General features: G+C 38.3%; 1 protein-coding gene across 1 annotated transcript; it reads right to left on the bottom strand.

Annotated features, from left to right (window-relative positions):
- Positions 1-592: 592 nt before the first annotated feature.
- On the bottom strand, positions 593-26,418 carry NAF1 (nuclear assembly factor 1 ribonucleoprotein). Its single transcript, XM_030020251.1, has 8 exons — positions 26,114-26,418; positions 23,514-23,655; positions 20,399-20,492; positions 17,994-18,076; positions 16,770-16,930; positions 12,835-12,886; positions 8,127-8,232; positions 593-5,496 (listed from the first exon to the last, which is right to left on the bottom strand). The coding sequence occupies exons 1-8, from the start codon at positions 26,356-26,358 to the stop codon at positions 5,072-5,074; spliced, it is 1,308 nt and encodes a 435-aa protein (XP_029876111.1). The 5' UTR covers positions 26,359-26,418; the 3' UTR covers positions 593-5,071.
- Between the last annotated feature and the right edge of the window lie 1,306 nt (positions 26,419-27,724).

Genomic DNA, 27,724 nt, shown 5'->3' with positions numbered 1-27,724 from the left:
GCCCTGAGCCTTGTAATCCCTGCTACTTTTGGCAGACAGAAGGCTGGTGAGAGTCACCTTTGAAAGTTCTGTCCTGGACTCAAAACTTTTCTGATGTTGACATTGCTTTACTCACCTTTGAGAGGAAAGAATAACGACAAAATAAGAAATGCTCTCCTCTTTTGAGGCTTTTACAGACTTCCCAACTCTCTCTCATTGAATGAAAGCAAACTATTGTAAAGTTCTAACCGCCCAAGAATTTAGTAAATCCTAACAATTCAGTAAAAGAGTCAAAGTTAGTAAACATGCCATCGTAGTATTCCTACACCAAATACATTTATTTGGAAAAAACAGTCCATAATCAGACATAAGTAGTGAATTAGGCTGGTTAATTGAAGGAACATAAATGAATTCACAGGTGAAGTTACTCCACAGGGAAGATAAGACATGATGGCATTTTCCCTCCAGTCCAATTCATCTTGGACCACTGAACCAGTTAATTTTAAATTTCTTCTATTCAAAACAGGGTGACTACCCAGCAGAATTGCAAAATGATATCTGTACATATGGAAGGTCAAATTCAGGAATTTGCGGGGGGGGGAGGGGGGTTGGGTTTTTAAACACAGGTGCTAATGTGAATTGTATTCAGTAACGGTTGTGGAAACTGGGATCTGCCTCTTCTTCCCTCATAGCTGACTATTTCATTGCACAAATCTACTTCACAAATTTAGCATGGGGTTGGATTTGGGGTTTTTTTGGTTTTTTTCTGTGGTTGTTTTTTGGGGGGAGGGGAAGAGTTGGATGATTTTATTTGTTTTTAAACATATCAGATATATTGCAGTGATTTTACTCAATAAAACATTGGCTTCAACACCTTTTCTGGTATCAGTGTACTAATCCAGCAACCTGCCAACTGCTGAGACATAGGTCATAGTGAAATTCCTAGGAAATAGGTGTTTGCTCGTATTTTGAACTGGCATCAGGATTGGATGCTATTGATAACCAGAAAGAACAGAGATTTTTAAGCCCTTCTGTCTGTGTGCCTGTATTAGAAACATTAACTACAGTAATGTCTAAATAGTATCTACAAAAAATAAGGTTTATTGTAGTACCAGCTGAACACTGAAATTACACCTATGTTAGCAAGTAGCGTGGGCCAGCTAGAGATCTGCAGAGAAAGCATTGGTGCTGAGGACCTGATGTCTGTACAATTCACATTTCATGGCTTCTATTTTCTGGCTGGCTGGCTTTTTTAATTTGGAGTATCTCTAGAGAGGGTGCATTACACACCAAATTATTTCAGATTAAAAAGCTCAGCCTGCTCCTAAGTAGCACTAATCAAGAATTGAGCTGGTGTGCATTCAACTTCCAGCAGCAAAGGAAGATGTTTTAAAGTGCTTCATTTGCCAAGGATCTGTCCCTGTTGTGTCTAGGACTGAAGTGGTGTCCCAGACACAAAAGAGAGCAGTTCAGCAGATAAGTTACTGTAATCCTATTATAGCATATTGCTCTAACACTTTGATGTAGTAATGAGTTTGATGCAACACAGTAACTAGTAACATAGATTTCTACAAAACAGCTTGATGTAAAAATAGCTGGGGCCAAACAAAATGAGCTGTTCTTGCCACTAAAATTGTCAGGCCAGTTTTCCCAAGCTTTACAGTTAAGGCTTTAAAGGCCTGTGGACAAAGAGAGGGACATTTTTCAAAGAGTTAAAGATATAAAAGAAGTTTTTCCACAGCATTCATTTTTCTATCAAGTGTACCCAGTTTTATTTTGCTTTCTAAACAGCTGAACTTGCAAACACACCTCAGGTTCTAATTTCCCTGAATTACTGCAAATTTATACTGCTTTCTCAATAGCAAGCGTCCAGCACGCCGAATCAGGATCTGACAGTATCTGGGCAACGCTATTGACTACAAACAGCTATATGAGGAAACTTAATAATCAATGATTACATTCAAGATCTTTTCTAAAAAAAGGAGTTACATTAGCTCTATTTTCAAATTAAGACGGTGCTATTCTAGCAATCTATTGCAATGCTTCTTCAGTGTAAGGGATGCTGTGTGCAACACTATTTTGGGCAAGGAAATCAATCCTCTATATATTTCAAACTCAGTAATCATACCTAGCTCTCAAGTAATTTTACAATGAAGAACTAAAGTTGATTCCAAGCAAAGATCTGCAAGTATGACCTGTACTCACTAAATGCAGAACACATGGAAAATTTGTTTCGACATAAAAACAGGCAAGTGCACACGAAAACAGTGCTGCGGTTAACTACCAAGCATTAATAAAATAGCTTAGAACATCGTAAATTTCTGTCAAACTACATTCTGTAACCTGACTTTATATTGGGTTTTGTTACACACAAAACATTATGGGAAAAGATGATAAACCTTAGTATAAGTGAAATCTTAACAGCCTGCAATAATTGTTATTAGTCCAGATCCAATTATTGCAGAAAAGAAGTGAACATTACTATACATAAAAAAGGCCTCCACAGTAGTAATAGTTAAAATTGCTGTACATATACTTCCTATTACCTCACTCCTCTTCCTGGTGTTACGCTTACCCTTCAACTGCCCCTCTGGATCTTAAAGGCCGATGGTGTCCATTTGTGCCAGGGACATGCAGCAAGCCATCAGCATCCCAAGTCCACGTATGACGTTGACAGTTTATTCCTCCTTAATCTATGATCGACTTGGGATCACTTTTACGTTTGGTAACACACTTGTCACATCTTGCTTTCTTCATCTGTCTGCAGGTTCACCGTTACAGCCGATTTTACTGTATACGGTGCATTTTACATGTGTTATATACATTTTCTCTCCATTATACTCGAAACGGGTTTTGTCTAGAGCCACAATTGCATTTCTTTAACTGGCTGCTGGGGAGTAGTTTGCAGCCTAGGAGTTTCCATTGCCAGCCTGTGCCCCGTCTCTTGACATCCCAGGTACTCCTCTGTGCTGCATCCCATGCTGCCACTTCTAGAGGTCTCTGCTATCATGCCAGGTCTCTATTCCTCTACACTATCTTACTCCATTAAAGCCACAATACCCCATTCTACACAGAGTAACTACTTGCCACTGCCATCTATGTAAAAACATATGTGTATACCATAGAAAAAAAAGTACATGTGAAACAAATTAATCATACCCACCTGGTCATTAACAAATGGCTGTTATAGCTAAACAAAGTAAAAATAAAGCTCCAGGTGAGTCAAGGGAAGCTCAGACAAAGCAAACCTGCTAAGCCTCAGTCATGAGGCTGCATTGAGTTTACTGTGTCCTATCACCAGCAATGGTAATATCTGGGCTACAGTTTAGCCAGAAATTCACCCCCTTCTACTTTCTCCCAGAATATAAGCATTTGCAACAGACTAGAATTGAACATTCTTTCTGCTACCAAAAAAAAAAAAATCTGCAAAAACCAAGTTAAACATTAATGTCTGGAATTCTATTGTTCCAAAACAGTTTGTTGCCACTGTACAGTACCTGTTTACCATAAAATTTGAGATCTATACAACCGTCTCAGTTGCACACCTATGAAATAGTAGTTCTAGATATATTAGAGAATAGAACTATTATTTAAGTATATTACAGAAAACTTTATAAGTCTGAAATTAAATTCTAATTCACAGTAGCATCTTGACAATACATTCCCTCCCTCTGTGCATTACATTTTTGCTTCATTCTTAAGTTACCTGTAATTAGAGCAAAAGTCTAAGCAACACCTGCAGAGCTTAATTAGCCTTTAAATACATATCCAAAGTAATGAGGTCAATGAGTTTCAGAATAGAAGAACATACTGTACACTTCTATCAGTTCTGTTCAATGGTTTGGAGCGATTGTACTGTTGATTAATGATTCAAAAATCATTACAACTAGTAACAATTTTTCAGTGGAAAAATAATCTTTAAGATGTCTCTGTCCCACCATTTATTTTTTTTTCCTCTTTTTAAAATCTTCATGCAGCATAAAGGTTTCCATTCCAGTTAGTCAGAGCCACTTCCATGGAGACTAAGGAAGCCCAATTGTAGGACTGACCCTTTGGGATAGGTGGAGGTTGTTCCAGGCTGTCTTTGGTTGACAATTCCACCAGCCTCCTAGCAACAAGCTGGGAGAGCTGGTGAACCTCATAATTTCAGAAGAGGCAGTACTGACTGTAAAGAGAATCAAACAGCCATCTAGTACTACCTGCATTTTGGATACAAATTTAAACAAGGGAGTCCTGAAATGGCATACTTCCTCTCCCTGACAGGTCTGATGACTTCCTCCTAGGAAGGCTGACTACCTACTATATGCATCTATTGGTCTTTCTGCACTAGGAGCAAAGACAAGCTAGAGAAGTTATGCTGGTTTTTAATTTCCCCATACCATGCAGTTTTACAACCTAAATTGACTGCAAAACATCTTATCAATAAGTTGACCTTCTATAGCTATTGTAGGACACTCAATCTGACAGAGTAATTCAGCTCTCATCCAAATTCTGATCTAGCTACTCCAGCTATTTAAAAAGACCATCCGGCTCCAGCCTTTTAGTTAATATTAAATTAATGAAATATTAAAAGTTGGGTAACAGGAGTTTATACATTATATAAATAGCAGCAAACCTAGCTTAAAATTTAGGTGTCAGATTTTTAGTTTCCATGCAAGCAGATTTCAGAATTTGCAGAAATTGAGAAAAAGGGTTTAGCATAGCAATATACCACCATTCTAAAAATATTGAAATACCATCTATGCAACATATCCTGAGTTACATAAACTCTTAAATTTATTACAAAATAATTTCCACTACTATATACCAGTCTCCAAAAAGTTTTTATTTATCATCCCAAACTAGTAGATATTATAAAAATAAACCATTATTTAATATTCAGTTATTTTTATCATACAGTTTTCTTTTTTGAAACAGAAAACATATATAGAAAAAAAATAGTTTTCCATGGATGTCTCATAAAGCATCAAACCCTGCATTTCTTCTACTGTTGCAGAAAAATGAAGCATTTCCAAAATAAGGGAATACAGTCTTAGCAGCCTGTTCTTCCTCCCTTTAAATTGCAACGCTCTGTATGCACATTTATGGAAACTCAGTAAGGCCTGAACTGAGACGGATGGCTATCTGGAGGAGGTGGAGGAGGTGGCGGCGGAGGTGGAGGCGGTAAAAATGGGTATGACGAGTTGTACATGTTCGGGCCTGTCCAAATCGTATTCAGATTTGAATGCGGAAGGTGGAATTGATGCACATCATTAACAGAACCAAAAACTGGAGGAGGAAAGGGATACTGTTGCATCATTGGATTTTCTTTTCTATGAGGCTGTGGAAACACTGGAGATTCCTGATGTATTCTGTTGTCTGAAGAGTATAGCTGTGGTGGTATTGCTTGTGGTCTCAAAAAACCCGGAGGGCCTGATAAAGGAGGAAATGGATCCCTGGAGAACCCTCTGCCACGGTATCCCCTTGAATAACTTGAAGCAGGCTGTTGCATGGACTGATGAAGTCCTTTATTCTCACCTTAAAAAAAAACAAAACAAAACAAAACAAAAAAAAACCACCACACACAGTTTTAATACTATTTTGGAATGATTAAGTTTAGTCCTCACAAATCTTTCAAGCTGAAGTCAGGGAAATTTGAGAAGTAATCTTATCAACAAATAATACTGGCAAATAATACATAAACAACAAACTAATACCGGCAAGTCTACTGTTTAGTAACTCATCTTGATTCATTAGAGAAATATAGAAAGGGTGATCTGAGGGTTGCAGATTCAGTCATTAAAAATAAATTTCACTTTCTTTCCCTCCAGGCATTTTCATTTGTATTAATGAATCACAGGAACACTCAAACTGTGAGTATTTTGTAAAGTCTGGTTTAAAACAAGATTTAAAAACAACACATTTTAGAACTGAAGATAAATCAATACCGCATTACACTAAAGTGGTATACAGCTTTCAGACCTGCATTGGTATTACAGCAGACACAGGACACAAATTATTCAAACTCAAATTAAGAAAATTAACTTACTCTATCAGAAAAAAAGGCAGCCTGTACCTCTAGCCAATTGGCCTTCAGCATTCATCTTTCTAAGACAACCTGTACGGGTCACTGTAAGCATACATTTAAGGTTCATAACAACTCTAGTGCCACTTTATGTAAATATCATCAGAGTATTAATAGGGTAAGTGCTATAAAATTTAAGAGCACCAAAATATTAAAGATGTTCCAAACAGCTACCAAGATACTCAAAAGGCTGTAGATTTTAAACTGAAACATGATCTCTAAAGGATTTTAAGGCTAGAAACAAAAAGGTATTTAGGGACATAACACCACATAAAGTCACTGAATTTTAAGAACCTGTGTGGACCTAATCCTTGGCACTAGACTACATAGAAACATTTTCACCTTTGAAAAGCTAAGTCTGGAAAGGTAGTTGCATACCAAAATTCCTACTCATTTTCATGGGGGATTAGGACTTAAGGCTCCTTTGGTGCATGCAGGCCTCTTGGAAGCACTGAAGTGAAAGTACTTGAGTGAGTATTTTTTAGGTTCTTTCTTCTCCTATCAAAGACTATAACAATGAGCCAATTTTAATATACTCAGAGTTCTATGAAGATGGAACCAAGCAAAACTCCAGCTGAGACTGAGTTTGTGCCACAATTTGCCAGATATCCTTGTTGTTGAATTACATAGCCAAACTAAATTGCACACAGTGTCAATTTACACCATGTTACAGAAAAACACAGCAAATCATAACCCATATTCCCTTGACAGATTGAGACAGTTCCTCCCATTGTGTTCTCAGTTATGGAACATAGTTCAGTAACAGTCTCAGCAAGCCCTAGGCAAAGGCAGGTCTGCAATAAGCTGGCAGAATAAGGATACAGTGGAAAACATGCCATATGCTAGATAAGCGGAAACTGGGAGTGAAAATAACTATCAGCAATGAAGGCAAAGTATGGCACGATTCAGAGCCTTCCCTTAAGGGAAAAACTGTCAAAACCACAGGGCAAAAGCCAGTCCAAAAATGATCACAGCTTTATTTAAAGGGTACAAGGGAGGGATGTACTGTACACAGAGTAAAAGGGCTAACAGGACAATTACTGATCAAGAGAAGAGGGGTTCAGTGGGGCACACTGTCTAGCAACTTTAGAAAGGAAGAGCAGCAAATTCATGGAAGGAGTCAGTCCAAGAAAATCAATGGGGGAAGCACTGTGCTGCAGAGTTGAAGCAACTTGCTATGTAAGCAGTAGAAGAGGAAGAGGAGAAGGGATGAGGGTCAGTAGGGAGTGGTACAAAAAGCATGCAACAGAAGCAGATCAGTGAGAACAGAGAAAGAGAGGTGAGACTTAAATTATTCAACCAAAATGGCAACCAAAAAGCAAAAAGTTTTGTCAGTAGAGAGGCATGAGAGAAGACACATAGGAAAACCCAGTTATTGCAAACAGAGCATAGATGCAAGCATACACCTGGAACAGATCTGTCAACAACAGGAGAAAGGAAGGTGAAGAAGGCTATGTATATTATGAAAAACTATACATAATTTATTAAACTACTATAGGTTTGTTTATCTAATGACTGTGTTAGGTAAACAGAGAGGTTCTCAGCAGGCTACACAAGTAACAGTTATTTTAAAGGAGTATTTATACGCCATGGGTGAGGAAGAGCTTTCTTTTCAGATACAGGAATAAATTCCCCATCTAAGACTTGCATCTTCTCCCTGATTGTCAAAAAAAAAGGGTTTCTAAAAATTGCACATGGCCTTCCTCTATCTTCTCCCTGCACTCAAAGGCTTAAGCTGAACTTGGGCCCCAATAACACCTGCAATAAGCAAGCTCTAAACTCCAAAAGGTGACATTTGTTCTATATCCTCACTGTGTGTCAGCTGACATGGTTAAAAGAGCATGTGAATCTCCTGACAACTGTCCTGCTCCTATACTACTTCCCTTGCATAGTTTAATGGAAAAAACCTTCATTTTCCTTTAAAAAAAAAATAAGGAACATAACCACAAATTCACGAATGTAACTTTGAAAAGCGCAGAAATACTGATTAACTGTATGAAAGCTCTATCATTAAGACAGACATCATTGTCTATTTCAAACTCAGTTTAACAGACAAAAGCATTCTCCCACAGCATTCACTCACTTGATGCATTTGTTTCCGATCTGAGTTTCTTCCTTCCTTGACTTTGAGGCTTCTTTTTCTTCTGTTTTGCCTCTCTTTCTTTTTCATCATCACTGAAATCCAAGGCCTGTTAAGAAAAAAAAAAAAAAAAAAAAGAACAAAGCCATGTAAGGCTGCAGAGAACTTCAGTTCTAGCAATAATTCATTATTTAGAAAACAATCCATCCTGCAGTCAGCTTAAAAGAATATTAAAGCTGCACTTTCCTATTTTGCATTCAAAGATCAACATTCAAGTACTGAACACAAATTTTTGATTGCTTGGATGTTAGTAAGAAAAAAATTGGGAATCTCTGAGGGAGCTTGCTAGTTATTGCCAAGAAAAAGCTTTCAAAGGGAAATCAGGTGAATTAAAATACGGATTTTTAAAATAAGTTAAAATTAATTTCGCAACCAATACTTAACTCAGCACAGTTAAACTACATTAAAAAAATATCTCTAGTCTAAAATTGTCACTAAATTGGAATTTTCTGTAGTATATTTAATAACACTGTTCCCGTTAAACTTGCAATAGCAATGTTATTCCAAAGGAATTTTCAGCTTTGGAGAATGTTATCATCTACAATAGATTCAATGTCACTGCAACATTTTGTTCCTGTTAAACAAGGTTTTGCTACCTTTTGATTCCTAGCTTACATTTAGAATGAGGAAGTTACTACTGACAGAAAAGAAATCTGTCAGCTTAATTCCCTGAAAAACAGCTCACTTTTATGACTTAAAGAGGTAGGGTTTGTTCCCAACCTCCCCTTCCCAATTTTGAAAGGAAGGGTTTTGCTGCTTACCGATGTATCTCTGTAGTATATACAGAGTATATACTACAGAGTATATACAGTATATACACAGATCTCAAAAACACTGCACTAAAACAGTGCTAAAAAAGCCACATAAAAGTTAAATCTGAATACAACTATTTCTTCTTCTACATAACTGGATTACATTCTTACTCAAAAAAAAGCCACAAGGAATACAACAAGATGATATATACCATGAAGTAAAATCTTTCACTAACTCCTGCTTTTTCTAAGGACTTCAATACACCATCCTCCAGTAGAGCAGAAATAACAAACAACAGGTACCTTCTGTTGCTAGCTAATTTCCATGTAACATTCCATAAAAGCCGCCTCAGAGAAATCACAGTTATCTGCTCCTGCTAGCCTTGCAGCATACAGGTCACACTTTGTCATCCTATGACCCCAAAGACAAGGCCGAGAGAGACTGTATTACTGAGTCTACAGTTAAGCTGAGCTAATTACGAGCCTGTCAGAAAAGGAACACTTACCATATACCTTAAAATGGCAAGCATAAAAGGCCTAACATGGATTAATTTAACATTCACATAAAAATAAAGCTTCACAGTATCACAAAAAGAACTGACTCCAGCAATTGCATGCAGTTTACCATGGGAGTTGACCAGAAAAGTTATAGAATCAGCTGCCAGCTGAGGACTCTAAAAGTCTGGCTGTAAGAGACAATTTCAAGCATCAGTAGCGTAAAATTTAATCTGTACCCTTGTCAACACTATTACCTTCACAGCAAAAGCTACCTTCTATCAGCTCATCAGCTGTCACAGTTTGGTTATCTTAGTGTAAACTGTTAGAACTATCCAAATATTATTCTCATTAAGGATTACAAGACATTAGACATTGTATTTTCGCCAAAACAGAGCACACAGACATCACAAAGTCAGAATGGCCACGAAAACAAAGGTGTCATAAAAAGCAATCAAGTTTGCTCATCCTTGCCATCACTGGTTTTGTTCAAGCTTCCTTCCTTCCTTCCTATAGTGAAGTACAGTAAAGCTAAGTTCCCCCTGTACTTTCACATTGTAACCTGAAGGTAACAGTACCATAATTAAGAAAAATCATTAAAAAAACCACTTTGGAAAATGCAATGAATCTATATCTCCAGAAGATTTGACTGCTTGACTGTATTTAGCTGAATTTTAAAGTTACTTAGGTGCCTACAAATTCAAATTACACATTTACAAGCTCATCTCCTGAACAGCTATAAAAATACAACTAACAAACAAAAAAAAAAAAAAAAAAGAGCTCACCATTAGCCAATAAGCACATTTTGTATCATCATCACTAGAAAATTTTTCAACCAAAGAAAGCTAAGACTAGCCAAAAGTTTCTAAGTATATACACTCTTCCAAAGCTCTATTGATCACATACCTACAGTTCAATTCTACGCAACACTTCTACTTCTCAAGCGATGATTCTCTGTGAGATGTCTCCCCAAGAAAGGTGGGTAATTTACAGTCAGAACTGACAGACAAGCATTCTTTGAGAGAAGTTAACACTGCTCAGCTCAGTTCCATTTGTGAGAAGAAAAAAGGTATTTCAAAATGTATCATCCTCACCACAGTGGAAAAAGCAACATTCTGGGTTGACAGACTGATACATCATTGCAGGACCTATCTTCAAGCATAGAAAAGCCCATGTCACAACATCTCCCCTTCAAGACAGAACAGCTAGCCTGGAATAAGGACTGTGAATGCAAAAATTGATACTGTCCCTCACAGCATCCTTCTGGACGAGTTGTCCAACTGTGGGACGAGTGGGTTCACGGTGTGCTGGGTGAAGATCTGGCTGAAGGGCACAGCTCAAAGGGTTGTAGCAAATGGGGCTACATCTGGCTGGCAATCAGTCACCAGAAGTGCTCCTCAGGGTTCAATTCTAGGGCCAGTTCTGTTCAATATATTTATCAACGATCTGGATGCAGGAGTTGAATGTACCATTAGCAAGTTTGCTGGTGATACCAAACTGGGAGGTGCTGTTGACTCTCGAGGGACAAGAGGCCCTGCAGAGGGATCTAGATAGATTGGAAAATTGGGCAATGATTAATGGGATGAAGTTTAACAAGTTGAAATGCTGAATTCTGCACCTAGGAAGGAGTAATGCCAGACACAAGTATAAATTGGGAGAGGAGTGGCTGGAGAGCAGCCCTGCAGAAAGGGATCTGGGGGTGCCGTCGACAGCAGGCTCACTGCGAGTCAGCAGTGTGCCCTGGCAGCCAAGAGAGCAAACCCCATCCTGGGGTGCATCAAACACAGGATAACCAGTCGGTCTAAAGAGGTGATTATCCCGCTGTGTTCAGCATTGGTACAGCCTCACCTTGAATACTATGTGCGGTTCCAGGACCCACAATTTGAGAAGGATGTGAAGGTCCTTGAATGCGTCCAGAGGAGGGCAACAAAGCCGGTGAAAGGCCTAGAAGGCATGTCCTATGAGGAGCAGCTAAGGGCTTTGGGCTTGTCTAGTTTGGAGAAAAGGAGGCCGAGGGGTGACATCATTGCTCTCTACAGCTTCCTGAGGAGGGGATGTGGAAAGGGAGAGAGGTGCTGATCTCTTCTCCCTGGTATCCAATGATAGGACGTGTGGAAATGGTTCAAAGCCATGCCAGGGGAGGTTTAGACTGGACATTAAGAACCATTTCTTTACCAAGACAGTGGTCAAACACTGGAACAGGCTTCCTAGAGAGCTGGTCAATGCCCCAAGCCTGTCAGTGTTTAAGAGGCATTTGGACAATGCCCTTAACATGCTTTAGCTTATTGTTAGCCCTGAATTGGTCAGGCAGTTGGACTAGATGATTGTTGTAGGCCCCTTCCAACTGCAACAGTTGATTCTATTCTAAAAATTGGTTGGAACACTAAAAAAAAAAAAAAAAAACCCCAAAAAACACCCACAAAAACCACCTTTCCTACTTATGGAGCAAGAAGCATATACTATGTAGCATAGAACTATACTATCCATGCAAGCTTTTGGAAGATTGAAAACAAGCAGATAGATCTCTTTAGGATACTATAATAGACACAAGGCTTCTAGGAATTTCAGCTATTTTGGATAAGATATGCTTATAGTAGAAATTGCAAGGAAAAATCACTCAAGCGTTGATCTAGAAAACAAATCTCATGAAAACACCTCAATAAAACTACCAGCCTTGCGATTCTTTTTGAAGAAGAGAATAGTAATGAAAAGTATAGTTACAGTAGAGTTAAGGAGCACTGGACAGGAAGCCTGGATTTCATTGAAGCAATCTTTACAGATCCTACAGTAAATGACGTCAATGGTCGTGAGGAGCTCTCACTTCTACACAACCCTGTATGACTGCCTTTGTATGGAAGAAGCTCATCTCCTCTCATGAAACTAGTGTTTTATAATAGGAAACAGCAGGGAAACCTTACTAAGCCATTCAAAGAATGCAACAGAGGAGGTGTCAAGTTAATCTAACAGAGTAGACAGCTTAAACACCCAAGTAGTACAGTTTGCAGAGTACTAGCAGGCCTTTTAAGACAAACAACTGCTTGGGGCAAGCTAAAAGAAAAAGCTGCAGCGAAAGAACAGCAAGGACAAAAACTCCCTAGCAGAAGCAAAACTATTAGGCAAGGCAAAAGCACTGCTACTCAAAGTTGAACATTCAGGTTGCCAAACACATTCTTGAAGGACTAGAGGAACTGAAGATACACGTTTTCCCAATTGCAAAAAGCAAGTAGAAAAAGACAGCTAGTACTCTCTACACTGACTATGAGACCTCTCCAAGAAAAGCATGACCACCTTTTCAGAAAAAAAAAGCACATAAGCTTGCTAATTAGTTACTCTGCAGAGTTTTTTCTACACATATCTTGTGTAATCAAAAACAATAAACAAACAAAAAAAACCCCTATAGTTACTTCAGGTGGTGGTTCTTGGTCATTCTTCCAAGATGCATCTGAACCTTTTTCCCTAAAAGAAAAACAAACCACAAATTAGACAATCAAGACGAAGGAAGACAGTGTCAGGAGGCTACAAAACATCTCTTACTTGAGTCACATAGTAGCAACATATTCCAGGTTAGAAATAATTTGAAAGAACTGTACTGTAGCAAATAGGTAACACTTTCTTCAAGGTATCAGTTCTCCTACACAAGAAGCTTCCTGTTTTAAAAGGGGCATGTGTTTTTTAATGTTGTTTCTAAATGAACAGCAACGTATGTGTCAACTTCAGACTTCACTACATAAGTCATTTGAAAAATCTTCCTACTCTGAGTGAAGACTGAACATTTCACACAGCTAATATTAAACTCTGATCAATATTCTCTCAACACATCTTTTTCAATTTAAATTGCTTTGAACCCAAATTGAGGTAGTTCATTGCAACTTTCTTATGTTGACTCACTGCTGACTACAGTCACAAGCTTTTTATTCTTCTGGTTTCCGAACATGTACCTCCAGTCAAAAAGGACAACGAACTAGTGTAGTAAGATACAGACTTTAAGTATAACTACAGTGAATTCAGAACCAAAAAAAACCTCTAAGCTTGGCTTACAATTCCATTAAGATAGTGTTAGATAGGTAACTAGGTTTCATCTTCTATTTTGTTGTAAATATAAAATTAAAAATCAAGGTAAAAGACATTTAAGGAAGCAAAAACTCAACTGTCTTGCCTGGCAAGCACCAAAACTAACTTGAAGGGGTGGCATTTATTTCACCCACCACTGCGAACTTCACTAAAAATCAAGTCATTTCTTTGATTACCAACAAATTTGTGGAACAAAGTTAAATTATGCTGTTAAAAGTCCGTGGAAGGTTTTTCCACACTGCTCGCAAATTTAATGTGTTTTGGTTGGAAATGTCAAGACACTGTCTTTATCTATGTAGACAAACTATATAAAATAATGCAATACTGAAAATTCTTACTTGCAAAATGGAACCATATAGTTAAAAACATCAACATGTTCAGTGTGAAATGTTTTCAATCAGTGTTCTAATAACCAAGGGGTTTTTTATGTATTTATCAAGTCAGCAACAATCAAGCAGCAATAGCTACATCAAAGTACACAACCATTGGCTCTAGGTAGCCTGGAATTGAAGAGGCCCTTAGTCAAAGGCTGCCCATGAGAACAGTGGCAAGTCATCTGGAAGTACTTTGTGCCTCAACCCCTAACCATAAAACTGAAGCTCAATCTCTACATATCACTAGAAAACCATACAGACACACCACCTTTGTGATTATGAGCAAATCATATTAGCAAGCAAGCCATTTTAAAGTTTAATTAGAAGAAAATGTTACAGGGAAGAAAGAAAGATAAGGGCTTTACATGAATAACTTCTCAGCTGCAGAAAACTGTCTACCTATGGAAAGATGAAAAGTATCACTTTTTTTTTTTTTTTTTTAATCATGAACCAACTTCTTTGTTTCTCCCTCTCATCTTGTTATTTTGGGGCAATACATGCCTGCCAGAAATACCAGAGCACACCAGAAACTCCCAAGACTTGTGGTCATTAGGCAAAGCTTAGTACTACTGACTGCAAAATTTAAACCTCCTCAGTCCTTCAGGCAGCTTATCTCACTCTCCCAAGGCAGCCTTCCTCATTTCAGCAAAACACAACACACTTTTCATGCTCTGAGATACTTAATCTTCTGCAAAGAACAAGATAGTAATTCTTTGATTTCTGAACTCAGATACTGGAAGATCTGGAAGTCTAACAAAAGGTGACTCAGAGGAATCATGAAAATACATGAGCTTCTTTAGAATTACTTTGTGTTTCAGGCAATACAACACAAATCTATTTTTAGCAACAAATTATTTTGCATTCAAGAAGTTTTACACTACACTTCCATTTATTTTGCTATAAAGCGCAAGGCTTATTCATAGCACTGCAACTTTGTACAATGCAAGCAGATTGCATTCCAGATTTCAGAAAAAGCTTCAAACTTAAGGTTTCTTTCAGATCTTAATCCTGATTCCTTTCCTTTTTCAAAGTACCATCACAGTTTTGAGTAGCAGTTCTACAACTTTAAGCCTGTAATACTCCACAAGATGGTCTGCACACAGTCAGACTAACAAAAAGCAGAAAATGAAAGTCATTGGTCATCAAATTTGCAATCTGCTAAGGTCCAAAAGCCTTCTTGTGAAGCACTGATCGAAGCTCAACTTTTCTACTATCCATGTCATCTTGGTTTCTTTATAGAGACATTACAGCACAGGTCAGAAGTCAAAATTCTTTATCCTTTTTCAATAACACCTACTTTGTGAAAAAGGCAGCTTCAACAAATAGTACCAGTTGCCTCACAAAAGGTTAAGAAACTTTACCGACAAAACTCAGAAATAAAATATTGTTTCAGTGAAATGTAACTTAAGTTACATTATTCAGAACTTATGGTTTACATCAGATTACACAGGTGTTCACACTGCTCCTTTTAATGCAGGGCAAGAAACAATGATGCACTGTTCAGCTGTGCTGATAAGTCATGAAAGTGTGAAACATCTTACATAGTGTTCAATTTTGTACCACATATGATAGTAAAGTACTACCAAAAGACAAATAGCTCCCAAAACTACTTGCAACGTATTAACAAACTAAAATACGAGTCTCACATCTCAGATGCCGAGTACAGCACACAGTTACTGATGTAGCAAGCAGATGATTAAGGTCTGTGCAGCTACTCTACTAAGCAACAAAGTTTAAGGGCACAAATCAAAGACCAGCTGGCATCAAAATGCTGCAGAAAAACAAACAAGCAGCAGAGTGAGAAAGTGATCTATTTTGGTCTTCACTGAAAGGAAGAAAAATGTGTTTGTTGCTTCCACAGAAATGGGAAAGGAAAAAAAAACCCACAAAAAAAAAAAAAAAGATTCCTGCAGGCCTGGCCACACACGCATGACTAAAGAAAAAAATTATTCAGTATGAATACTGGCAAGGTTGCAATTAATGCAGACACCAGTATTATTGGCTAGTCAGAAAAAAATTGCAAGTCAGGTGAGAACTAATCCTAATAACCAGAGACTAAGTCACTTGTGTAACAAAGGATTTTTTTAACCTATATTTATTTCAGACAATTATTCATCAATAATTAGAACACTGATGCCTAGCAGTCACTTACTATCCTTTCTTTCTTATTCTGTATCTTTGAGTACACTTCCTTTTAAATGGCAACAAGTCTTATTCATACATGCTACTTTCCTCAGGCAGGCTGGGATACACAAACGCTAGAAGTTTCTGAACATCATACTACATTGCCACACAAATCCCTCCCCTCTCCCAAATTTACAGCAGGTAATTACCATACAGAATTGTTATTCTCCAACTGTACAATAGATTTATTGATAATTAAATTTCAGTTCTGGCCTTGTAACATGAAATAAAAATAGTAAATAAATACAAACTTGTTCAGAATTCAAACAAGTTTATTTTAAGTTATGAAACTAAACAAGAACCTGAAGAACAACAAAATCCAGAAAGTACAGCTTGCAAAACCACTGCATGTGTATGTATGTGAGGGCGTTGGGGAGGTAAGCATCAATGAATTTTTTTCTGGTTATGATATTTTGGGTAACACAGCAACATGAAAAGAAAGCAAGCTTAATATATTGAGTAAGAAGCTACTAAACTAATAATTATAACACTTTAGAAGCTTGTAGTTTACAGCTACTCTGTACTGTTCTGAAAGGCAAAAGAGTACAACCTTGTCATTACAACACAGTTGAGAATATCCAAAAAAACCAAAAGTTTTAGTGTCAAGCTTAGTCCTACAGTTTCTCACTCAAGGCTAAACTTTAATTCACTATTTTTAGCTATATTAAAAAATACATTATAACCAGACTAGAAAAAAAAATCAGACTCACTGTTTTAGTTTCTCTGCAAATATATACTGGGTGAAGTCCTCCACTGATGGAGCAAAATACATGCTATCTTGCACATTAATACCTTTTGCTTTGATATGCTCAGAGCTGTTAAATCTTAACACATAAAAGGGATGTAAGACAGGACCAAATATCTCAAATATCTGAAACACAAACAAAATTAAAATGTTTAAATAAATCACCAAGAATAAATAGCCAATTTCACTGTAGACAACCAGGAAGCTTTAAGATGCTTTGTATTTAAGAAGATTGATATATTTTCAAAATGCAGCATCAAATAAACTTACTTTCATGCTTTAGTTTTATTACCACGTTTTGTTTGACAGTATATTTCCCAGCTACTGTTTAAGTTATAATGTGGAAAAGTAAGTTCTCACACATTGATATTACCTTCGCCCACCCAACTGCACTGCTTTCACTGTCTGCTTCCCTCTACTGTGGTAACTTTCCTTTTGTCAAATCTCTGTTCTTCTCTCTCCATTATGCTTTCAAATCTCTTACACCTGGAACAATCTCCCAATCATTTATTCCTCAAAGTTCATCTTTACAAGACACCTTTACATCAGTTCCCCTGTCTGTTCCCCAATTCCATTGAGAGCAGAGAATTCTGAGATGTTGTACAGAACATCTGCAATTTCAGGCTGAGATTTTTTTGTTTCACTCACATCTAGCATTCAAAGATATTATAGTAGTAACTGTTCTAGATGATGGCTTTCCTTCCCCAGAAAACATACAAAATTCAATGCAACAGCCCTCTCAGCAAACATTCTTCATTATACTTGCATAAAGCACACAATGGCCTTAAACTGCAACAGCAGAACTTAGATATGTAAACATTCCCAACTTTTCCTGAAACTTGACTAATTTCTCCAATCTTTGCCCCCAATTCATGGCAATAAAAGAGCACAGTCTGTTATTTAAGACATCATACATCTGAAAGCAACCTCTCCCTCTCCACAAGCACTCTCACAAAATAGCAGAAACTCATCACACATTGTAATTCTGTTAAGGATGCAATGAATTCCAGGTTAGGAATTCCTGAGATTAAAAAAAATAGATGACTATAGCAAGAGTCAAAAGCACAAAGAAAAACTACATATCAAGGAAACATCTTTCATCAAGTCGACTTCAACACTACTTGTTGGAACATAAAAGAATACTTTGATTTTTATATTAGAATAAGAGGTTTTTATGCTTTACACACACCTTTCCTGCAGCTTGCCGATCTTCTTTAAAAATTATGCTTTCCTCATTTACTGGAGGTAGGCCTCTCAGCGATTCAATTATTACTAAAACGGGGGAGGGGGGAAAAAAATCAATTAGAACTTTATGTTTCAACAGCACTATATAGTTAATTGCAGAGAAGCTTAAAAAAACACACCATTATTTGTCTACTAAAGTTCACAGAGCTTCACCACCCCTTCTCCATTGATATATGAGTGGTAAGATTTACATTTGTTTACAGAATTATTGTTCTCTGGGTTGAAGAAAAGAGACCAGCCGATAGGTACAAAAGAGAAGTCTCAGATATGTATTTGCGAGCTACCTGTTCTATTTACCCAGGATGTTTCTTAATTAAGTGCATAGCAGCAATAACCTGTTTTTTTGAGTGCAGATGCATGTGTATATTCTGCCTTCTTAGTATTCCAAATGAAATCCTCCTTGGAAAAAAGAATGGAAATGGCTATTCATTATGGCTTCCCCTAATAAGTCATAAGAATCAGACCAGAACAAAAAAAGATGTCTGGCAGTCCAGTCACAGTTGCAACTGGTGGTGTCATTTACGCATGCAGATATACAATTTGAAATACATTTCTGCAATTTAATGTCCTATAAGTCTCATATTACATTTGGGCCTAATCCATGATGAACGATGGTATGAGCAGTCAGAGCTAGCAAGTCATTCTAGTAGCTCAAAATATGAAATCTTAACACTTAGTAGACTTTAACACTTATAAATGGACACAGAAGCATGTTCTTCCTTCATTAAATACATAATTTGATATACATGCTACTTCATTTTTAGGTTTTCCAATTCAGAGACCTAAAAAGCTTATTCTTTACTGAAATCTTTAGAATAGTTTACTCTCTTCTTTGGTAGCAGTTCACAATTTGTTGCTTTAATCTGCAGGAATTCTGGGTCTTCCTTTACATTCTGCAGGAATTATGCTCAAAGCTGTCAATACAGAGGCCTAGCAGCATTATGCTTATTAGTCTGTTTTCTGACTTTCACCAACCAATCTAAATTCAACAATTCATATATTTCAGTTTCATAAAGTAAGATGCAGACTGTAGAATTCACCTATCGGTAAACTGACAGGATTTGAAAAGGTTATACTCACCAAGGAGGATTAGAAATTAAGGAGAGTTTTCAAAACTGAAGTGTTTAAAAACAGCTTTGTTTAAACACTCACATACTAAATCAAAAATAATAGCAAATCATGATTCAACTGTTTAACTTACTTTCAAACCATCATTTTAGCTGGAAACAGCCTTCTTGAAGTCCCCATTATTATCAATAAGTAAGAAAGGGCAAAGCAGAACAAAAGGACGATGACCAGATTACTACCTTCCACACTCTCAAGCCAGCTTCCCGCACATGAATGAAATTAAATCTAACTCCAAACCAACACCACCAACAAAAATACTATAAAGGAATTGCCTGTATTACCTGCAGTTTCTACAATAAAAGAAAATTTAATAGCAAAGGCTATTTGCTTTAATTCTTTTGTACCCCACTCAACGCAAATACTTTAACTTCAAAATTGAACTTAATTTCTAATTTTCTTAAGAAAATTGCTCTGAAAGCAGTTCAAGAAGAACGGAACACTTGAAATAAGCTTAAATACAAACATACTATGGATATTTTATTAATATCAGCTTCAGCAAAACTTTGATGTCACATCAAAAACTGAGGTCCCAGGTAGATCTGAAAAGATCCCTAAATGCATATTGCCTGCAGTTAAGCTTACATCCATTGTATGTCTCAATCCCATTAAGCTTACCCTCCAGGACCTATAAATCATGTTAGTCATGCTGTCCTATGACTGCTGACACTGGCAGCTTGCATTTGGTCAAGGTGCCAGAAGTGGGATGAATAAAAAACAGAACAACCTGCACTGCTAAAGAAACAAGTCTTTTTCCTGTCCTCATACATTCACAAGCAAGAACTTGGGACTGGATTGTACTGCATCTGTGCTTTTAGTTATACACCGCCTATACCTTCAGAGATAATTCAAATATAGCACGTACGACTGCAGGATTTTCTTAAAATACTGCAAGTGTTCAATCTTATTGTTGACAGAATTAATATAAAGATCATAATATACAGTGAAAAAAGGCTTTTTTATGAAAAAACTAAAACATGAAAGTCACACAGAAACATATGCATAATAGTCGTAGTATCTTAATCTTTAAAAGATGTAAGCCAGCTAAAAGGGAATTCAACACAAATGTCATTTGGCAGTCCGAGTTCTCATTCAGCAATCCGCTACCCCCTGAAATAGAAAGCTGCAGTACTGACACTTTGAGGGAACAGTTAAGTACACAATTAATGCAGAGATATACAGAAATTATTTTAATTGAAAACAAAGCAAACATATCTTGCTTACCTAGCTGCTCAATTATGCTGGAAACTGTCCCAAAAAGCTTCAGTTCAACATCATCAGGCAGAATTATTGATAAGTCTTCAACAGGAGGCAGTTCCTGAAAATACCACGTCAATGTTCAGAATATAATATCGTCACACTAAGACATTCATCACTTTGTCACTGCATAAATTTGACAATCAGAAAAACCTCCTAGCATTTTGAGGATTTAATAAAAAAAACGTAGTTTGATTTGTCTCTTCCAGAATAATTCTAAATGAACTCATCTTGGGGGAAAACGTCACTTTTGAAGACACCTTTTCTATGAGATGCTACTCTACATATTTCCATTGCAACTAAAGTAGAGGCCAATTTTACTCAACTGGAGAAAACCAACAACTGATAGACATTTTGTTCCTTTTTTTGAACTTAGATAATAAGTTAAATGTACAACACAATAATTAGATAATCAGTAATCAAAAAATCAGAAAACTTGTAACCACATTCAATGCATGACAGAAGAAAAATGTACACAACAAGAGATAAAATAGCATGAAATACACTAGGTATGTATCATCTGATTCGACAAAATGGTGTCTGTCCATTTATGCCAAGACTCAGACCATTATAGAAGATGTAAGGATCACAACAACCTATACAAAGAAAATTATTTTTACCTGGAAATTGTATTTGGTACAAGAGGATAATCACACAGAACACTTTCAAAAAAAAGCCAAGCTTAAGATATACAAATGAATACTGCACAAACAATATTCAAATTAAACTTTCTCCTCAAATGTAAGCATCAATATCTTCTATCAAAGGCTGATTAACACTGAACTAATCATCTACCTCCAATTTATTCATAACTAAGATTTCTATGTATATACTATACTGCTGTGAATTCAATATGGAATATATGAAATACAAAGTAAGGGCAACTAGAGCAAGAATTATCTTCAAATTCAACATCTTCTGAATTTGGAGATAGAGTCCAAATCTTAGCACTGAACTGCACTTTTAAAGGCCATCACCAGAAATAAAATCACTCTTCAATAGAAGAATCTTGTCCTTTCTTATCAAAACTTCAGCTGATAATCTTCACTCTTAACAAAAGTACTTGGCAAAGGCTTCTAGAGCAACTCAAAGACCAAACAGAGGACAAGCTTTACGCAGACCACATAATATAGCATTAAAGTCAACACGTGAATTCAGATAGAAACACCATACCCTTCTACAGGACAGTAAGTTTTCCAACATTAAACCAACTTCACTGCTAAGCCTTAACCGAGTCATGGATGCCAGAGCAATTCCAAGGCCAAAGACCAGAAGGAAGAAAGCTAAAACTTTTATCATAAATCTCAAATTGGTAAACTGTACCATCTGTCATACTATATACAATATCTGCCAATCTTACACTTCAAAACAGGAGGTTTCTAAAATAGTTCCACTAACATTCCTTAATACATGCAGGTTTTTTTCTGCTAAGCACATATTCCAGTTATATACTTTCTTTAATCTTTTATTGTAGCTTTGACCCATGCTTTAGCAAGTTAGCTATTATTGAGGACTTTCAGGTAAAAGACTAATCATCACGTTTCAGTTTTAACAGATACATTTTAATTTTCAAATTGTATTCCTTCAAATTTACATCAGGCGATCTACAACATTTTTACATAGATTAATTCTATTACTGTTGAATGGCTTAGTACAAGATACAGTAAATAACGTAGTTGCTAGAACTTCGGTTCTTATTAACTATCACTGGCAAAAAGCAATAGCTTTGCTGAACCAATGAAATTAATCAGGCCAGTACTTAAAAGGAAGACAATGTTTCAGAAACACTTGGACTTGAAGCTAGTAAGCTAATGAGACAAAAGAACAGATCAACAAAGCATTTTCGGGCTAACATGAATTTTATTTAAATAAATAACTGAGATAAGAGGTAAATAAAACCTAGTAAGTACATCTATTTCAGCAAAGATTTTTGTTCAAAAGTCCAGTGCTGTAAAAACCATCTTTGTCATAGAAGCACTTATAATGGTTCTATTATTAATCATAGATCAAAACGAAGTGCATGTAAGCAGCAATTGCTCTGACATTTTACTCCTTCAGAATACGATGTTATGCATGTTTCTGAATCTTTGATTAATTTCAGTGATAAAAGACTATCCTAAGAGCTCTTCTTTACTTCAAGTGTCTCTAGAGCAACAGTTTAAGAATTAACAATGTATTCTCATCTCCTGGTGTTGCTACTACTAATGCACGTCAATGCCTCAGCCTTTCCAGACAGTCATCTAGCACTTCATTACAAACTCTTACAGAGCACTGAAGCAAAGGTTCATGTCTCCAAATATATCTGCTCTTCAGAGGTTTTTTTTCTCTACCTTTCTAATAATGTCTTGTATCCTTCACTGGCCTTGTTTCTCATTCCAGAAAGCATTTTTTATGAAGGGGAGAGATCTACACAATAACAGGTAAACATATACTGTTAATGTAAATTGACATTACAGTGTTGCATTATCCTTTTATTTGTAATCCATTACAAATGATGATAGCTAATCATCCATTAGCAGATTATTACTAAAACTCATTCCTTTAAACCTCTTAATTTTGAGATAATGAGGAATAATGGCAGCAATACTTAACAAGTGTGTTATTTATGAGAACCAACATAAACCACTTTTGTGACCACTCTAATAATTTTGCTTAAGTGAGTAGAGGCGATGCAATCTGAACCTCTGGGAGGCTTAATACAACATTTGAAATTTTTTGCCTCAAGGCTAAACTTATTTGAAATATGTCTTACAGACATATCAGACCTTCAAGTCCCTCACGTAGAGAAAGGATGATGAAAGCCTGCAATGTACGAACAACAAAAAGTGTACTAAAATATCCAGAAATTTGTTTTCATTAGTTACAACTGTGATTTTATACAATTGTGAACCTAAAATGAGCTGTGAACCTCACTTCAACGAGTGGTCTTAATATACTGAAAAATAAGACACTTTCAATTATTAACTGTGCTATACCTGAACTAGTGTAAAAACATACATTCAGTCACTAGGTATTCATTAAGTTAAAATATTTTAAGTTGGGTTACTAGAAAAACATTAAAAAGATAACACAGTGTACTTACATCAATAGGCAACTCATCTTTTGTTTTAACACAGTAAGATTTGTTATCCTTCTCATTTGGATGATCATCTTCATCTGATACTGTTGAAGGAGAACACGAAGAGGAGGATGTAGTTGAATCAGTTGAATCTGAATCCGTATCACTGAGTAAAACAAATATGGGAGTTATAATATAGACTTCCACCTTACAGATAAAAAGAGTGGCTAGATTATACATTACTCAAATACCCTTGGTTACCAGATATGTTTTTCTTAAATGTATATATCTGTATACAGAAAAGCAGCAATCTTTCCTGAACCTACAAGCCACTGGGCAAGATCATTAAAAAAATCTCAGAAGAGGAATAGCTTCAGCAGTTCAGAGCAAATGCTAACAACTACAATGGCTCGTTTGGGTTCTCACTGTTTTACTGTTGAAAGGTGCATGTAGCATGAGAGCAATCGCCTCTTTAAGCTCACCTAGTCCAGTCTCTCCCACTGGCTACCTCATGCAAAAGTCCAGCACCAGCATAATTCCATCTGTCAGACATACATGACAGCCACAGTTTGGGACCTACACTTCATTGGTTTGCAACTGAAATGACACATTAGAGTCACAGGATGATCACTTCAGTGTAGTACCTAGATAAATACAGCCAAATTAGGACCATAACGTCTATGCGCATTCAGCATATTTCCATTTTATGCACCACTTAAATTCCCAGTATTGAACATCACTTGACATAGCTGAGCACAAAAAAAAAAAATTTCAAAGATAATACATTAAACTACCTTCTATAGCTCACAGTCATTCTTCTTCTACAATCCCAACATTAGCATACAGCTAAGTGAAAGTCAAGAAAATACTTATTCCAAGCAATGCATCTTACGTTATGAAGGTAAAACAAAATTCTAATTTTTTCGGATAAAAGGGATTAGTTTCATATTTCATGGCCGGCCTGAATTCCCCTAGTACATATTCACACAGATTAGTAATTTAATATTTCTCACTGGCACACGCATAAGAGATGTTTATTGTCTTAAGACTCTTAATATTGTAAGTAAAGAGCACAGTAAGAAACCAGTCCTTATTCACATCAACCTGTTCCTTTTAGCAAAAGTCTAAGTCCTTGAAGAGTTAGGGGAAGAAACAAACACGTGGAGTAATTGATATTGATGACTGAAAAAACACGTCTCAAACCTTACACAAAAATACACTAAGACAAGCAAATGTTTGTAAAATTGCATCTATCCTTTCTTACCTGATCTGGCTGTTAAGAAAGCAGCATGTAGAAACAAAGTGATAAATAAAATACAAAAAATGCTCCCTTCTAGATTCTTTGGTATTACATTGTCCCCTTCACAAGCAAATGGATGCCTTTCAATTACCTGTTGCTGCGTTTTTTTCCCCAACAAATATTGATAGGGAAGACAACAAATAAGAGCACCTCTCCAAATAAACCTTTTGAAAAAGCCAAATATGGTCTTCTTGGAACAAAATCAGCATAGCAGAATGACAAAAATCAGTCAGACTACCAGAGACCAATCAGTGGAGGGAGGAGGAAAAAAAAAAAAAAAAAAAAAGGGAAAGAAAAAAGTTTGAGATACACATAGACAGCTAAGAAAGTTAAAGCTATCAAAATTTCATCTTTAATATTCATCTGAACATCAGCACAACAGATTTTGGAAGCAAAAAAGACTACAGGTGAAGCCCCTCCCACAGGTCAGGAATTTCACTCTCCATCACTTCATGATGTTCTAGGAAAACTTTGAACACAGCAAACAAAGTATTTCCAAAGTCAAGCTTTAACCCATTAACTGTTAATGAAGCTCAGTATCTTCTTTTTAAGAGATCCTTAGAGTTCATTTCAGCCTCCACCAGTTTGAAGGAGCACACACCCATCTTGCTGCAAGGCCCAAGAAGAAAACACAAAACTCACTGAAACTGACAAAGCGTGCAGGCTTCCAAGACTGAAACAGAGCCCACATCTAACCAAAGTTACCTTTCACCAACTATTCTGAACACCAAAGCACGGATGGAAGTAGAAGATGGAACCTTTCATAAAAACCGTACAGGTTGAGAATGAGCTTTTCCACCGAGAAGCCAACATCAGAGCACAAGTTAAGATCTGCAGACTCTTTACCTTGAATCCTACATTCAGCTTTTTTCAGCAATAACACCGCAGGTGCCTCGTCACAAGTGATGTAGGCACACTCTGTGAGGACGGCGTCAAACGACACTCAAACGGTCACGGTGGCCCAACCAACCACGATGCTCTACAGGCCACCACCACCACCACCACCACCAAACCCATGTTTTCATTAAATCCCATACCCTTACAGTCAATTGTTCTGGAGGCTTATTACTTCAACAGTTAAAACTCCTCGTGAAATACAACAGAAAAGGTCATCCCCAACGGCAAGGAGGACGCTACAGCACCTGAAACGCCGGGGCGCGGGGAAGGGGCGGACTAGGCCACCTCGCTCGCAGAGCGCCGAGCCACAGGGCCGGCGGCCCGCCCCGCCGCCGCCTCAGGGGCCTCAGCGGCGAAAGAGCGACCCGCGGGGAAAGCCCGACGCGCCCCTCTCGCCTCCGCGGCCCAGCCCCGGGGCCAAACCCACCTGTCCGAGTCCGAGGAGGGGGTGGCGGCGGGCGGCCTGCTGGGACTGGCGGGCGGCGGCGAGCAGCGCGCTCCCTCAGCTGGGGGCGGCGGGGCCCGCTCCTCCCCACCGCCCTCCGGGGGGCTCGGCGGGCTGGCCGCCCCCTCCGCGCTCGCCGCCTGCTCCTCGCCCGGCGACGTGCCGGCGGTGCCGGGCTCAAACGCCAGGCTCTCCAGCCGCGCCACCACCTCCATCTGCGCCTCCATCTCCGCACGTGCGCCACGCCGCCTGCCCCGCCCCCCCCCCTTAGCCAAACGCCACTTCCGGCTGCCGGGAGCGCCCGCGCCCCGGCGGGCTGGGGTTGTCTGGGCGCGGTGAGGGGTTAGGGCGCATGCGTAGGCTAGGGAGCGCGCCCCGGGGAGGGGGGCGGGTCCTCCTGTGACGCGACGTAGTGGGCCGGCACGAGGAGCGGCGGTTGCCGGCGGGCGGGGAGGGGGGCGGGCCCCTGCGCACCTCAGCGGGTGCCCGCGCTCTCCTGAGGGAGGGGCAGCGGCTGAATGCGCGGAGGCAGCAACTGCCTGTTGAGTGTTTGGTTAGCCTGGGCCCTGTGTTAAAACAAGCCATTCTATTAAAAGCCGATGGAAGGTAACAGCAGTGAATTTTGTCATCGTTTTTCAAGTCTTGTTTGCTTAAGCCTTAACGCTAAGTAAATTTTACGGTTAATTTAAACCCAACGCCAGAGTTTTGGTTTTATGAGGCTTGCCTCAAAGGCAAAGCTAGAGGTCATTGCTACTCTTGCTGAGGGTCTATTGGGATGGATTAGTTTGGGTACTTTATAAATACGCTGACAACACACAGAAGATCCATGTAACTAAAAAAACCTCCCAACGGCTAAGCTGTATAATACCAAATTACTATACTAATACCTAACCCTACTGTAGTAACCCTATAACAATACCTAGCTCTGCAAAACCTAACCACATCCTTAAGATCACCAAACCGTTCACCACAACATACATGTCCATTTATGTCCTAGGTTCACCATAAATACCCACCGTTCTGGAGCTTGAGGGTTTTTTTGGTACCAGTCTGTGCAATGCCCCACACAACACGGGGAGCGGGGAGAACCTGTTGGTGTCTTAGTCTTTTTTCCTGGCATCCAGGGATCTGGCCATACATAGTGTCCTCTCCTGCAGGAGAGAACGGAGGATTTCCCCCTGCCCTCCCCCAGCCTCTGTGTGTTTGGGGACCTAAAGCTCTTCCCCATGACAATAAATTAGGAAAAAAGACACGTGTCTTCTCTGGAACACAATTTATCCATGGGAAAACCCAAAAGATGTGTAAAAGACAAGCAACACCAGGTCACTGTGACCGTGAGCCTACAGACAAGCCCCTTTAACCCAGACTCAAAACTGCAACCTGACAACTGTGCTCCTGTGCCAATGCTGTGTGTTCCTGACCATCACAGAGCTTCATCCCGCTGTCCTTTGGACTGGCTTCCAAATGAAAAGCTAAAGCTGTCTTCACTCCCAGGCAACAGGGTGAGCCGCAGAGTGCAATGTGGGTCCGAGGAGGAACCCCATAGATAAACACATGAAAAAGTTATACGTGATAATGCTGAGAGTGCCAGAG

The sequence above is a fragment of the Aquila chrysaetos genome, chromosome 1, assembly GCF_900496995.4.
Source record: "Aquila chrysaetos chrysaetos chromosome 1, bAquChr1.4, whole genome shotgun sequence".
Lineage (NCBI taxonomy): Eukaryota > Metazoa > Chordata > Aves > Accipitriformes > Accipitridae > Aquila > Aquila chrysaetos.
Note: the sequence above shows the minus strand (reverse complement) of the source record. Positions and strands in the feature narration are given on the sequence as shown.

Excerpts from the sequence above, each read along its gene's own strand:
- NAF1 (XM_030020251.1), bottom strand. The coding sequence starts at position 26,358 with ATGGAGGCGCAGATGGAGGTGGTGGCGCGGCTGGAGAGCCTGGCGTTT. Across the intron at positions 23,656-26,113 it reads CCCTCCTCGGACTCGGACAG|TGATACGGATTCAGATTCAA; the intron begins GTGGGTTTGGCC and ends TGTTTTACTCAG. Across the intron at positions 12,887-16,769 it reads TTTGCAGAGAAACTAAAACA|GGAAAAAGGTTCAGATGCAT; the intron begins GTGAGTCTGATT and ends TTTTTCTTTTAG.